This window comes from Rhamphochromis sp. 'chilingali' (genome assembly GCF_963969265.1).
Source record: "Rhamphochromis sp. 'chilingali' genome assembly, chromosome: 17".
Lineage (NCBI taxonomy): Eukaryota > Metazoa > Chordata > Actinopteri > Cichliformes > Cichlidae > Rhamphochromis > Rhamphochromis sp. 'chilingali'.
Window position 1 is genome coordinate 15,409,999 of NC_137944.1, and position 12,568 is coordinate 15,422,566.

Consider the following 12,568-nt stretch of genomic DNA (forward strand, 5'->3'; position numbering starts at 1 on the left):
TCTTCATAACTGGATCCCGGTCAATATCCAGTGGGTCATGAGAACAATGCAGATTTCTTTTCACCAATTACTGCATAGGATTTCATGATAACCAGTAAAAATGAAGGCTGGTAATTTTGTGGAAATTTTGTTACAAGTCGAGTTGAATTTTTATATTAACTGCTGTTATGAAATTGAAACAAATTTAACGTTTCTGTCTGACCATCCGTTTGCTGTTTACACTATATTAAAACAGGATGGCTCCATGAACTGGGAAAGCGTCTGGAGTCGCCGTACTATCCCACAGGAGGTGTTAATGGTTCTGGCAGTGGTCCCTCCATCCGAAGCGTCTACATCTCTTCACTCTACTTCACACTCAGCAGTCTCACCAGCGTGGGCTTCGGCAATGTGTCAGCCAACACTGACGCTGAGAAGATCTTCTCCGTTTGTGTCATGCTTATAGGAGGTACACGAACAAACGATCAGTCGTGAGATATCGTCACATTAACTTGAGTGCACACGTGTTTTGGAAATGATGGAAATGCTTACATTTATCATGAGATCAGATTGAGACAACAGTGTGTGGAATTATACTTACCTGTACAAATGACCCTTACCTGAAATCGGATACGCAGTGAAGCAGGATAGACGGATGGATGGAACATCAACAAAATCTGATCCTGGTCCATCATTTGTTTCACTGTAAGCTGTTATATTTCACTGGCAGACAACTGCAGGAAGGTCTGATCCGGTTTAAACTGGCTTGTTACACTACATTTGTGTTTTGGGGATGAGGGGAGGTCACCGTGGTGGGGGTTTTCCCTGTGGACACTCCCAATTCTGGTTCAGCTAAATGCTAAATGTCCCTGGCTGCCTGGGGCAGTAGCAGTAGCTGTCACAGACACACCACACAAACATGTGCTTACACAAACACACACACACGCTATCCCTGTTGGGTTTACACGAAATAAAAACTTGAACCAAGCACCTGTTCATATTTATATGGAAACATAGGCCAAACTGGATGGGTGGAATTGAATTAAATCATTTTATTCCATCATTCAATGCAAACATGAATAACAATATGACTAAATGACCTTACAACAGTGTAAAACATAAAATGTAATTAGTTTTCAGTGGTGAAGCTTAAAGCTCAGTTTTCTTTCATTAATGGCTCATGCCACAATCAGTAATCGCTGTCACAGCAGTCCCACTTTCCCGTCTTGCAGCATGCGACACAGCTGCAGCACCGCTGAAAAGTGGATGAGCTTAGGTGAACAGGACAGGTATCTGTCATCCCAGTCAAATATGACCCTGCCAGACCTAATCCTGATGTTCCTGTGTTCTAGGAGTAGAGCTGCAGGATATGCATGTGTATATTTAGTTGATTTGATGTTTATTTGATCATAGAAATCAAGTGGAGGCAGAACTGTTGTATTCCTGCCTTATTCCTGTTGCTTATTTAATATTTTAGAAATATGACAGAGTTCCTGTTTCTAGATGTTTCTCTCTGACCTGCTTTGAGCAACTTATGATCTGAGTCCAATTCCATGTTTTTCTACTGTTATTGTGCTGCACTTGTAACACTTGTGCTGATGTTTCTCTTTGGTTTACTGTGAGATACAAAACCAGTCTAGAAAAGAGTTTAGTCAGGTTTCCTATTTTTGTTCCCTGTCTTGACAATTCACTGTCAGCACATTTTTCACTGTATGTCATCCATGCTTACTGTCCACTTCATTAACTCTCCTTCTTCATCTCTTCTTACCTGCAGCACTGATGCACGCTTTGGTCTTTGGTAATGTGACAGCCATTATCCAGAGGATGTACTCACGCTGGTCTCTGTACCACACCAAAACCAAAGATCTCAAGGACTTCATACGTGTCCATCATCTGCCGCAGAGCCTCAAGCAGCGAATGCTGGAGTACTTTCAAACAACCTGGTCGGTCAACAATGGCATCGACTGTAATGAGGTATGAAAGGAAGACGACCTGATTGGTTTTTGCTAAACTGAAATTGGAAGTGTCTTTGCATTGACGATATCCCAACATCAGCATCAAATACAGTAATTACTTCAGTTGGTATTAACCCTTTCCCTACTTGGTCTGTTCACTTGTACTTTAAATGTCCAACAGCACAGCCCACAGGGACCGATAACTCATTTGAAAGTTCACATACTCCTTACATGTCAGCCACATTTAGGCTCACGGTAGAGGTGAAAATACAATCATTGGTACTATGATTACCCACAGTGAATGCAGGTGTGTTTAGCCCTGAGCACTGACTCACAGGGAGAAGAAGACATGACTTTTTTGTCTATGCATGATGATATTTAGAGGACAAGCTCTCGGCCTTCAGTTTCAAAAATGATGATTCGAGGCTGGTTTTCAAAACCAGATTTTGTTTTTGTTGAAGACAACATCAGGTGAAAGGAAACGTGCAAACAGATCTAAGTGTGCAAATGTGGCTTCAGGACCATGTAGAGAAAACACACAGTAAGACATGGTGAACAACACCTCTGCTTGATAAGCTCAGGGAAACGGAGGCAACCAGTCAGCAGTATAGTAGCAACTCGTCCCTCTAGGCTGTGAATGCCTGCAAGACAGCTGTCAGAAAACAGAGCAGGGAGTGGAGGGAGTGATGATGATGAAACCCAGACAAATGAATTATAGATGGGCCTGTTGATTAAAGTAAGCCTGGCTCTGATGACTCATTGATCAGCTGTGATGCTGCTGAGCTGCAGATCTTTGTCCCGCTGAGGGGATGGACAGATAGATGATGTGCAAATGACAGCGTTTCTCCAAATTCTCACCTTATATTGTCTGTGTTGCAGCCACAGGTGTTGCATTGGTTGGTAATGGTGTATAAAGGTAATTATTACTACATAATGATAGTAATAATAATATCTTTTAACTTTAGGTACATGTGTTTTTTTTTTCTTACAATTACAAGTGTCATGCTGCTCACATCCTTCTCTGATTTCTATTTCCCCCCCATCTCTACAGCTGCTGAAGGACTTCCCAGATGAGCTGCGATCTGACATCACCATGCACCTTAACAAGGAGATCCTGGAGCTGTCGCTGTTTGCCTCTGCCAGTCGCGGCTGCCTGCGCTCCCTGTCACTGCACATCAAGACCTCTTTCTGTGCTCCAGGAGAGTACCTCCTTCGACAGGGTGACGCTCTCCAGGCCATCTTCTTTGTCTGCTCAGGATCCATGGAAGTGCTGAAAGATGGCATGGTGCTGGCCATTCTGGGTATGATAAAAGGGAGAAGGAAGGGGCTCGGGGGTGGGAAGACGGAAGGAAAACAGATCTTTTCTAATTTTAACAAGGAAACAGCAAGCTTAATAACGAAGCTCTGCGTGGCTCTTTGTGTAAAAGCCCATCCTGAAAATAGGCTAATTGTTTTGAATTTGAAGGATTACATTGTCCTAGAGGCTATTGTGCATTTTCAGTGAATTATTATTAAGCTCTTGTTAAAAAGTCAACTCACTGGCCTCAGCAGAGATTCCTCTGAAGTTATTATCACTCTGATGCTGCAGATTTGTCGAATGCATATCCATGATGTGAATCTTCCAACACATTGCAAAAGGTGCTCTATTGGATTGAGATCTAGTGGTTGTGTAGTCCATTTAAGTACACTGAACTTATTGTCATGTTCAAGAAACCAGTTTGTGATGATTTGAGCTTTGTGGCATGGTGTGTTATCCTGCTGGAAGCATCCATCAGATAATGGTGCAGGGTCATAGGTCAGCAACAATATTCAGGCTGTGGTTAAGCTCAGTTAGGCAACAATGCTCATTTGGTTGTAACAATTTACACAAACAAGGTGGGATGGATCCGTGCATATTTAAAAATTCATTCGAATTTTGCAGCAGAAATTGAGAATCGTCAGACCAGGCAACATTGTAGCCTAAGTATCCTGTTCTTGTGCCACCTGGTGTGGTCTTCTGCAGCAGTAGCACATCTGTTGTACATTCTTCTGCAGCCTTCCAATCAGCTAGAAGCATGTCTTGGGGGTTCCTTTTTGTCTGTATTAGATTGTGCAGTGAAGATGAGACAACAAGCCTTGGATCTGAGTCAGACCCGGGATACAGCATTTAGCCCTCCAGCACATGCAGCATATTGCCTGCTCAACTTGGAAGCCAAACAGGCACCCTGGGAACTGCCATTGACTGGACATTTTCTCCTTTTCTGACCATTCTCTGATAACCCTAGAGATTGTCGTGTGGGAAAGTCCCAGTAGATCAGCAGTGTTTGAAATTCTCAAACCAGCCAACGGCCAACAACAATGGCATGTTTGAAGTCTCCTATATCACCTTTCTTTCTCATTCTGACAATCATTTTGAACTTGGGCAGGTCGCCTTGACCATGTCTACAGGCCTATATTGATGGAGCTGGATGGATGAAGCTGCCGTGTGATTGGCTGATTAGATATTTGAGTTAAAGAGCGGTTGAAAATGTACCAAATGCAGTGACCAGTGAGTGTAAATGCCATTTTTGAGCAATCTCCTTTTGCAGTAGGCAAAGAAGGACTTGTCAATTTGTGCACATAATATGAAGGAGCTGCATTCTTCTTTAAGCTGGGCTGCATGTTTTAGTGATGTCTTGAAGCCCATAGAGGATGAGCGGCGCTGACTGGCAGGTGATGAAAGAGACATTCAACCTTTGCCGATTGTTTTATATCATATACCAGTGATCCATTCGATCCATAATTGTCCAATTCCATCCAGGCTAAACTATTGCAATCCAGTTATGTCCAGCTGAGCATTCATCATATCTTTTCCACAGAAGTGTAATTCAGTCTTCTGTCAGCTTTAATCTGTGCTGTCCAGTTGAGTCTAGCACATTTAATCAGTCCAATTCACAGAGTTAGGTCATTTTAGTTTCTTCTAGTCTTGATCGTTTTAATGCTGCTCATCCCAGTTCCTCGTTGCTTGCTGAAGTAGGTCTCTATGTGACACCCCAGGCCAAATTCATTTGCTTTTTCACTTTCAGTTTTAAATCGATATTTGATTTGCTAAAGCAGCAGCTAATTACAGCATCTGAAGCCAGAACTGACTCCTGTGTTTTCTACAACAGAAACAGAAAAATACAAAAAACAGTCTATTTCAGTAGGTGGATCCCCCCGATTCAGCAATTCCAAAGGAAGCCGCGTGCTAAAATAGAAACGGGCTTCTCATTAACGGTTCCACAACGTGCTCAAAAGCTGCGAGTCAGCTTGAACCGAGAAAAAATATCGCTGTCTTTGTTCATGAAATTACAATAATTATTTAAAAAGGACTGTTTTGTTTATACAGCAGAAGTCTTGGTGAAATACAAATGAAAGAAAAAGTAAATGAAAAAGGTTAAAATAAAGCATAAAGGAAAATAAAGCTTGATAAAGATAAAAGCCATCACAGCCAGTAGTGTCTCCTGAGAAGAACAAATTAGATAAAACAGAGAAACGTGTGCTGCAGACGTTTCATATTTATGAAGTTGCATTTCACTTTAGCAAAGTCTCTTTGTCCTTATTATTCATTTTTATTATGCATTTGCCTGATTAAAAACATCTCACGTATTGCAAGTATCAAATGGTCATCTTAAACTGGCAGATCCCAATCAAAAGGCTCTGTGCAACATGTCAAACTGCGAGGGCCTCTCTATAGAATCGGTAGTCTTAATAAGAGTTTGTTAGACATTTTTTGTTTTTGTTTGGGGGTTTTTTGTTACTTGAGAATAGATCATATTTATTTAGTTTCTTAAGAAATGGTTGTTCTTGTGCGACCTTAAACATGCAACACTGAACAAACCATATTAAGCTTGTAATCCATGTATAATAGATTTGTTACTATGAAGAAGCAGTTAAGTACATTTTTGAGGGAAAGCACTTAGTTAATGAGCTTGCAGTTGTAAAACACAGCCATGCAGAATAAATCATTATGCTTTCCAATGACTTATAAAGCGATAGTAGGCAACTAATATTCATGGGAACTTAAATATAAAGTGCAAATCTGCTCTCTCTCCACCCACATGTCTTGTCTGTATCTTCATTGCCACTATTAATACCAAAGCTGAATAACAGGGTAGAATGATAGAATGATAAAAGAACAAAAGAGTCACAAAATCTGCTCCTAAAACGACTTTAACACATTAAACATGGTTATAAAGGTAATCATTCAACTTCTTCAGTGCTCAATACTTAATACTCAATATGTAATGGACTATTTTTTTAAGTAAGATTTAAAAAAAAAAAACTCCAGTATGTTCAGCTTAGAGATGAAGAATTTTCTGAAAGTTCATAAAATGATGCCCATCTTTGTGTGCAGAACAAATCGAGATGTAGACTCACTCGAGCTGTATCTGCAAGCATGCACATCTGCTGTGCGATGCAACCTCTTGCCCTAAGTGACCATACTGGCTTTTGCTTTCTGACGTTCATGACACAGGAATACACTCTATCTGTCACAAGTGCGTGTGACAGAGAATAGAAGACAGCCAGATGGTTCAAGAAACTCCATCTGTCATGGTTTTTTCCTCTTTTGGCATTGTTATCTTTGTGTGTGTATCTAGTTGTTTGTAGAAACAACACCTGCATGCCTTTTCTCCTGTTAAAAAAAGAGGGAAAAAAAGGTTTCTGTTTTTTCCTGTTTGTGTGTATCGAGTAGGCGGAATTGTTTTCTGCTGTTTTCTGCTGAATGGCATGTGTTTGTGTGCGTGTGTGTGTGGGTGGGTGCATATGTGTATGTAGGCTTGACAGGCGGAGAGCGTTGTCTCTGTGCTTATGTGCTGAAGGTCAGGCTAACTTCGAGTGTCTGAAGAAAAAAAAAAGGTTCTCTCTCTCTCTCAGCATGTGTCTCTCGTCTCTCTCTATCACCCCCTTCCTTGCCACACAGCGAGTCCATAGCCACAGCTCAGTACCACATAACAGACAGAAGACCAAAAACAGGAAGAGTGAGAGGATGAGGAGAAACTTTGGGAAGATGGAGAGAACGTGTGCTGAAAGAGGGAGGGCAAAAAAGGAAGCAGAAGAGTGTAAAACAAGAGGAATCAAATGAGATGAAGTAAATGAAAACGGATGGGGCTTAAGATGAGAGAAAGTGATGAGAAAAGAAAAAAGGAAAGAGAAGAAGAAGAAGTGATGAGAGTAAAAGTGAGCCAAGCTGAGGTCCAGATTGGTGAGTGAAGGGAGAAAGGAAGGAACATAAGGAAGAAGGAATCAAAAGTTAACAAGACAGAAAGATAAGCAGAAAGAAAAATGAAAAGAAAAGGAAAAATGAATAAAAAGAAAGAAAACACAAAATGGAGAAGACAGAGAAACTCAGAAAGAAGTAAAACATGGCAGATAAAAAGGTTAGAAGGCAAACAGGAGATGGAGGCAGAGGGGAAGCATCTAGTGAGCTGAAAAGGAAGAGGAGAATTTGAAAAAGGAAGATGGGGATGACAGGAATGAAAGAAACCTAGAAAGAGACAGATACAAAAAAAGATAAGAAAGACAGCAAAGAAGAAAGAAAGAAGTAAATAGGAAGACAAAAAAGCAAATTAAAAACCAGAATGATGCAACAAAAGCTAAAATGTTAAGAATAAAATGGAAGTTTGGGAAACACAAAGTAGCAGACGAATAGCGGACAGGAAACACAAAGCAGGAAACAAGAAGTGAAACAAAGAAGCAAGAAAAGAAAAAGAGGAAATGGAGGAGAAGGAAGATGATGGAAAAGAAAGAAAAGTCAGTGACAAAGGGTTTTGATATAGCTGAACCAGTTGGATCTCTAAAAACAGAGGGAGCGAATGAAAGAGGAGAGGAATAATAACCGGGGTGAGAAGGAGTGGGTTGAGAAAGCGACAGAGAAGGAGAACATGAACAGTCATGACTGCCACTCCATCAGCTGTGGTGTAATTTAGCCGCGTTCACACCACGAAATGACCATAATGAATAATTTATCTCTGCTTAAGGGATATTAACTCTAAAGGGGCACTTATCTTCATCCTGTATGGAGAGGAACAGCTGTCACAGCCACTTCACCCAAACTGTAAAACTGACTAAAAGCAGTGGAAGTGATTTATAAATAATAATTATAGACCAAAACAACGCTGCAATATTCTGTTTATTCTCTCTCTCATTAAGCTTGTTTCCTATTTGGTATTACTTGGTCATTAGTGTTTAGCTTTTTAAACAGTATTACTTGAAGCTTTCCCGTTAATAGAGTGCTCAGTTTTTGGTCTTGCAGATGCATTTGCAGTTGCCTCTTTATGCTCTTCATACTTTAACATCTAAGAAGTCAGTGGCAAACGTTAATTAGCAAAAGACGTTTGGGTAATAAACAAATAAAGAATTTCAGGCTGCCTTTCTTTTTTCGATAGAGGTGGAGTTTGGTGGTATGTGGCTCTGTCATGGTATAGCAGCCTCAAGGCTCCAGGTACACAGTTGAACAGGTGGAAATTACAACACACATGACATCGATTAAGTCAGACACCACGTGAGAAGGAGAAGCTGAGGTGGAGGTGGGTTCCAAAGAAGCTTGCAGAGGCAGCAGCAATTATATGTAGTCCAAGGTTCCTTAGTAGTGCACCCTTAATAAAATTTACTATGAGGATTTGTAAAAGTGTGTTAGCTGAGCTATCACCTTTGGGGGCTTGCAGTGAGATCAGCTGTTTTCAGCTTTACCAAGCTGAGTGTGTCTTCCTTCCCTGCCTTAACCAACACTGTGCTCAGTACTTAGTGTAATAATAGAAGACATACAGTCTATAATAGTGACAAAGTTACTAATTAGAATTCAGAAGAAGTTATATTCTGAGTCTTGAATAAATGAATAATCCTCTTAATGTCTAAGCATTACTCTGCTCCAGGACCTCTCCACCCTCCAAGCTTATAAACTTTTCAGTTATCGCTGATGTGTCCCGATGCGTCTGCAGAAAAGATTACTGAGTCTGTGCCTCTAACACCCTTTACCACAGTGTACATTATGCTGTCACCTCTTTTTCTGACCATCTCACTCTCTCTCTGCCTGAGCAGGTAAAGGTGACCTGATCGGAGCAAACCTGTCCTTGGATAACCGGGTAATAAAAACCAATGCAGATGTGAAAGCCCTGACCTACTGTGACCTGCAGTGTATCAACCTGAAAGGACTCTATGAGGTGTTGGACCTCTATCCTGAGTACTCTCACCACTTCGTCCAGGACATCCAGCAGGACCTCACGTACAACCTGAGAGAGGGACACGAGGCACACGTGAGTCCATCCAAGTATTGGTGTATTGATTCCACATATAATTGGCTAACTTATAAAGCGAGGGAAATTAGTACAAACAGTTTGTAATCTTCGTGGTAGTTTCATTTTAAAGGAGAGAGTTACATCATTTACAGTTACATCATCAACAATAGCTCTCAGTCTGGAGCTTCTTAAAGCTTATCTCATGAGATTATTTTACATTGTGGAAAGCATATCCAAGCAAAATAAATGAGGAAAGTTACAAATTTAGCACGGGATCAAATCATGTTTTCCTTGGAAGGAGATTTAAACTGATTTTTAACTATACATCCCCCATGGACCGTTTTTTGATTGTGATGCCAAAAGAAGGAACTATGAAAAGAAAGAAAGATGTGAGAAGACATGCGTTAGGTGCTAATTTTGCTAAAGCAATAGCAATGAAATAATAAACTAAATAAGCAAAATAAATTTGGGGATCCCAAAGCCAAACACCAAATCAAATCTTTCATTTGTTTTAATTATCTCCATACACCCTTAATAGATCCTGATTTTTTTAATATTTTTTAATTAATGATGCCTGGGTATTACCCACAGCAGTGCAAGAGAAGCAATTAATGTGCTCTCGCCAATTTCTCGGTGAAATGAATCACGATACTGTACTAATGTGTGAGAATGACTGATGAGTTTAGAGACGGCAAAGCAAGAAGGGTCTGGAAACTTTAAAATTACAGAGAGAGAGAGCTAGCTGAGCCGACTTGGAGAAGCTGAACTGCTGTAATTACAGTCAGGTGTTTTTGTCTCGCCTGCCCAAACGCCGCTGGCCCACTTACACGCGCACACACATCATTAACACACACACACCCGCACTCACTCGGACTGCATGCCGCAGGGCTCAATAGACTTTAAATGAAGACAGGAGATGGAGGGGTGTTTTGCGGCTGAAATGTTGAGATTGCTTTTTTTTTTTGGTCTTACTATCCTGCATTTACCACTACAGTACTACTATATCAAGGTCATTAGGGTATTTGTCATTATCATCTATTCTATTCTTATACTGGCTTTAGAAAATAATTTACTGTATAACCTTGTGAACTGACTCACCTGTAAATTAAAAGCAAGAAAAGAAAGATGGCAGCTTAATTGCTCTTATCTGCAGTTCATTTACTGTGTTTCCTCTTTGGCTTTCTTCCAGGTTAAGGCCAGACTGTCCACAACAGCTCTAGAGACGCAGGTACCCAAATTCTCACTCTCACAAGCAGAAGCTAAACAGCTTTTAGACAGGTGCCATTAATTTAAAAGACTTGTCCGATCAGTTCATGTTGTTTGTTAACAGCCATCACCGAATTTTTCATCAGCTCTCACTAAGAAATTTGATGCTTCTGCACTCTGAAAACTTTGTTGGGTGACTCAGCGGAAGGCTTCAGTCACCGATAATGGGCACAATCATTGTTTGAGACTTGATGAAGGACGAAATAGATCACTTCTGCACAAAATTAGTTGCAGTCATTAGATCATGGCGGCACCAGAATAGAAGGCGATAAGATGCTCTATATACTGTCAAGCTGTTCCAATATTTTACAGAAGAGTCTATCTCTCTCGATGAGACATTAATCTCACGCTGGTGGTATTTTTGTCAGAGGAAGATGGTTCAGTAGGCGACTGTGGTCTTTACTTCTGCTATTATCAGGCTGAGACCTCATCTTGTAGCTGAAGGCTCATTGCAGACCACTAATGATAGACGCAGCTCTCTGTGTTCAATGAGACAGGTGTCAGGTGTTGCATTTACTGTTCTGCAGGACACATCTGCAACCTAAACTGTTGATCTGACCTTTTATCCAACTGAGTGGGCAACTCATTGCACTTACAAGTCATTAGTACATTTTGTTTACTTAAAAAAAATAAAGAACCATTTTATTAACTTTGCAGAGGAAAAAGTGAAATGGCCATGATGAGCCACAGATGAGCCAAAGTGATTTTAGATTTTAATTAAATTTTGCTTTTTTTTTCAGTCAGAGGTGAAGAGGAACGGGCGAGTGGTTCAGGGCTATCCACCTATCACAGAGGCACAGGAGGAACATGAGGAAGATGCGGAGCTGGAGGAGCTGGAGGAGCAAGAGGAGCAAGAGGCCGTGACCGTATCTTTGTTATCACAGCAGAAACGAGCAGTGAACCTCAGGGGGGCTGGTGAGAAGTCTCCAATGTGCGGACCCAGCCAGAAGAGCGTGGCACAAAACTCTAGCAGGTCTCGGAGGAAGATCCAGGAAATTACTCTCAACACTTTAGATCCTTCCAATCTCAGCCCCAGGTGAGTTTGTTCTCCACTGATTGGTCTTACTTCCTGTCTAGGCCTGTTTCCCTGTGAATCCAAGCTATGCCTATTTTTATATTTCTTTGGAAGAGTGCATATGCCGCAAACTAGAAATGACTCAAAAGTGTCATCAGTGACAAACAGTATGTGTATTTACTAAACCCTGTGACAGACTAATGGAAGTCTAATCCTCTTAATTTCTATTATGTGATCTATCAGTGAGGGTATACAGAAAAGGTTTCACACCCTGAAACGTGCAGTTTTTACAGAAACTGCAAAATGGAAGAAATATATCTCGGACTCCAACGACCTCAGTCAGCATATTAAATGTTACATTTATAATATACATGACAGCACAATCAGAAAACGACTAAATAAGTATGGCTTGTTTGGAAAGACAGCACAAAGAAAGCCTCTTCTTTCTAAAGAGAACATGGCAGCACAGGTTAGGTTTGCAGAGTTGCATCTGAGCAAACCACAAGGCTTCTGGAACAATGTCCTTTTGACAGATGAGACCAAAGTGAAGCTATTTGGCTATACAGCAACATGTTTGGTAAAATCCAAAAACAGCATATGAGCAGAATCACAGGTCATTTGGTTGTTTTGCAACCACATGACCTGGATGCCTTGCAGTCACTGAGCTGACCATGAACACCTTTGTAAACCAAAGTATTCTAGAGTCAAATATGAGGTTATTTGTCCAGCAGCTAAAGCTACAACAGACCCCTACGATCCTCTAAGATCATGTGGCAGGAACGTAAAGGAGCTGTGCATACATGACACCTCTATGAACTGAAGCAACATTGTAAAGCAGAGTGGGACAAAATTCCTCCACAATGCTATGAGTTATTGATAAAGTCATACAGAAAACCTTCACTGCAAGTTACTGCTGCTAAAAGTGGTTCTGTAAGCTATTGAATCATGGGAGGCATTTCGTTTCTCACAGCACTGAATAGAGTCGTGTTAAAACTTTCTCTAATGACACACACATGAATGAATCATTATGGAAAGGAGGAACCAACTGCATTAATTAATTCCTGATGAGAGACCTCCATGCACTTTCACTCATGTACATGGAAAGCAGAAGTCAGGGAACA

General features: G+C 40.8%; 1 protein-coding gene across 1 annotated transcript in view; it reads left to right on the top strand.

The window, feature by feature from the left end:
* The window catches only part of kcnh8 (potassium voltage-gated channel, subfamily H (eag-related), member 8), a 57,722-nt gene that overhangs the window by 37,997 nt on the left and 7,157 nt on the right, over window positions 1-12,568 (top strand). The window contains exons 8-13 of the mRNA XM_080863151.1: window positions 236-445; window positions 1,751-1,950; window positions 2,983-3,232; window positions 8,970-9,184; window positions 10,356-10,394; window positions 11,173-11,468. Of these exons, the coding sequence (XP_080719277.1) occupies window positions 236-445; window positions 1,751-1,950; window positions 2,983-3,232; window positions 8,970-9,184; window positions 10,356-10,394; window positions 11,173-11,468 (1,210 nt within the window). The remainder of the gene's footprint in view (window positions 1-235; window positions 446-1,750; window positions 1,951-2,982; window positions 3,233-8,969; window positions 9,185-10,355; window positions 10,395-11,172; window positions 11,469-12,568) is intronic.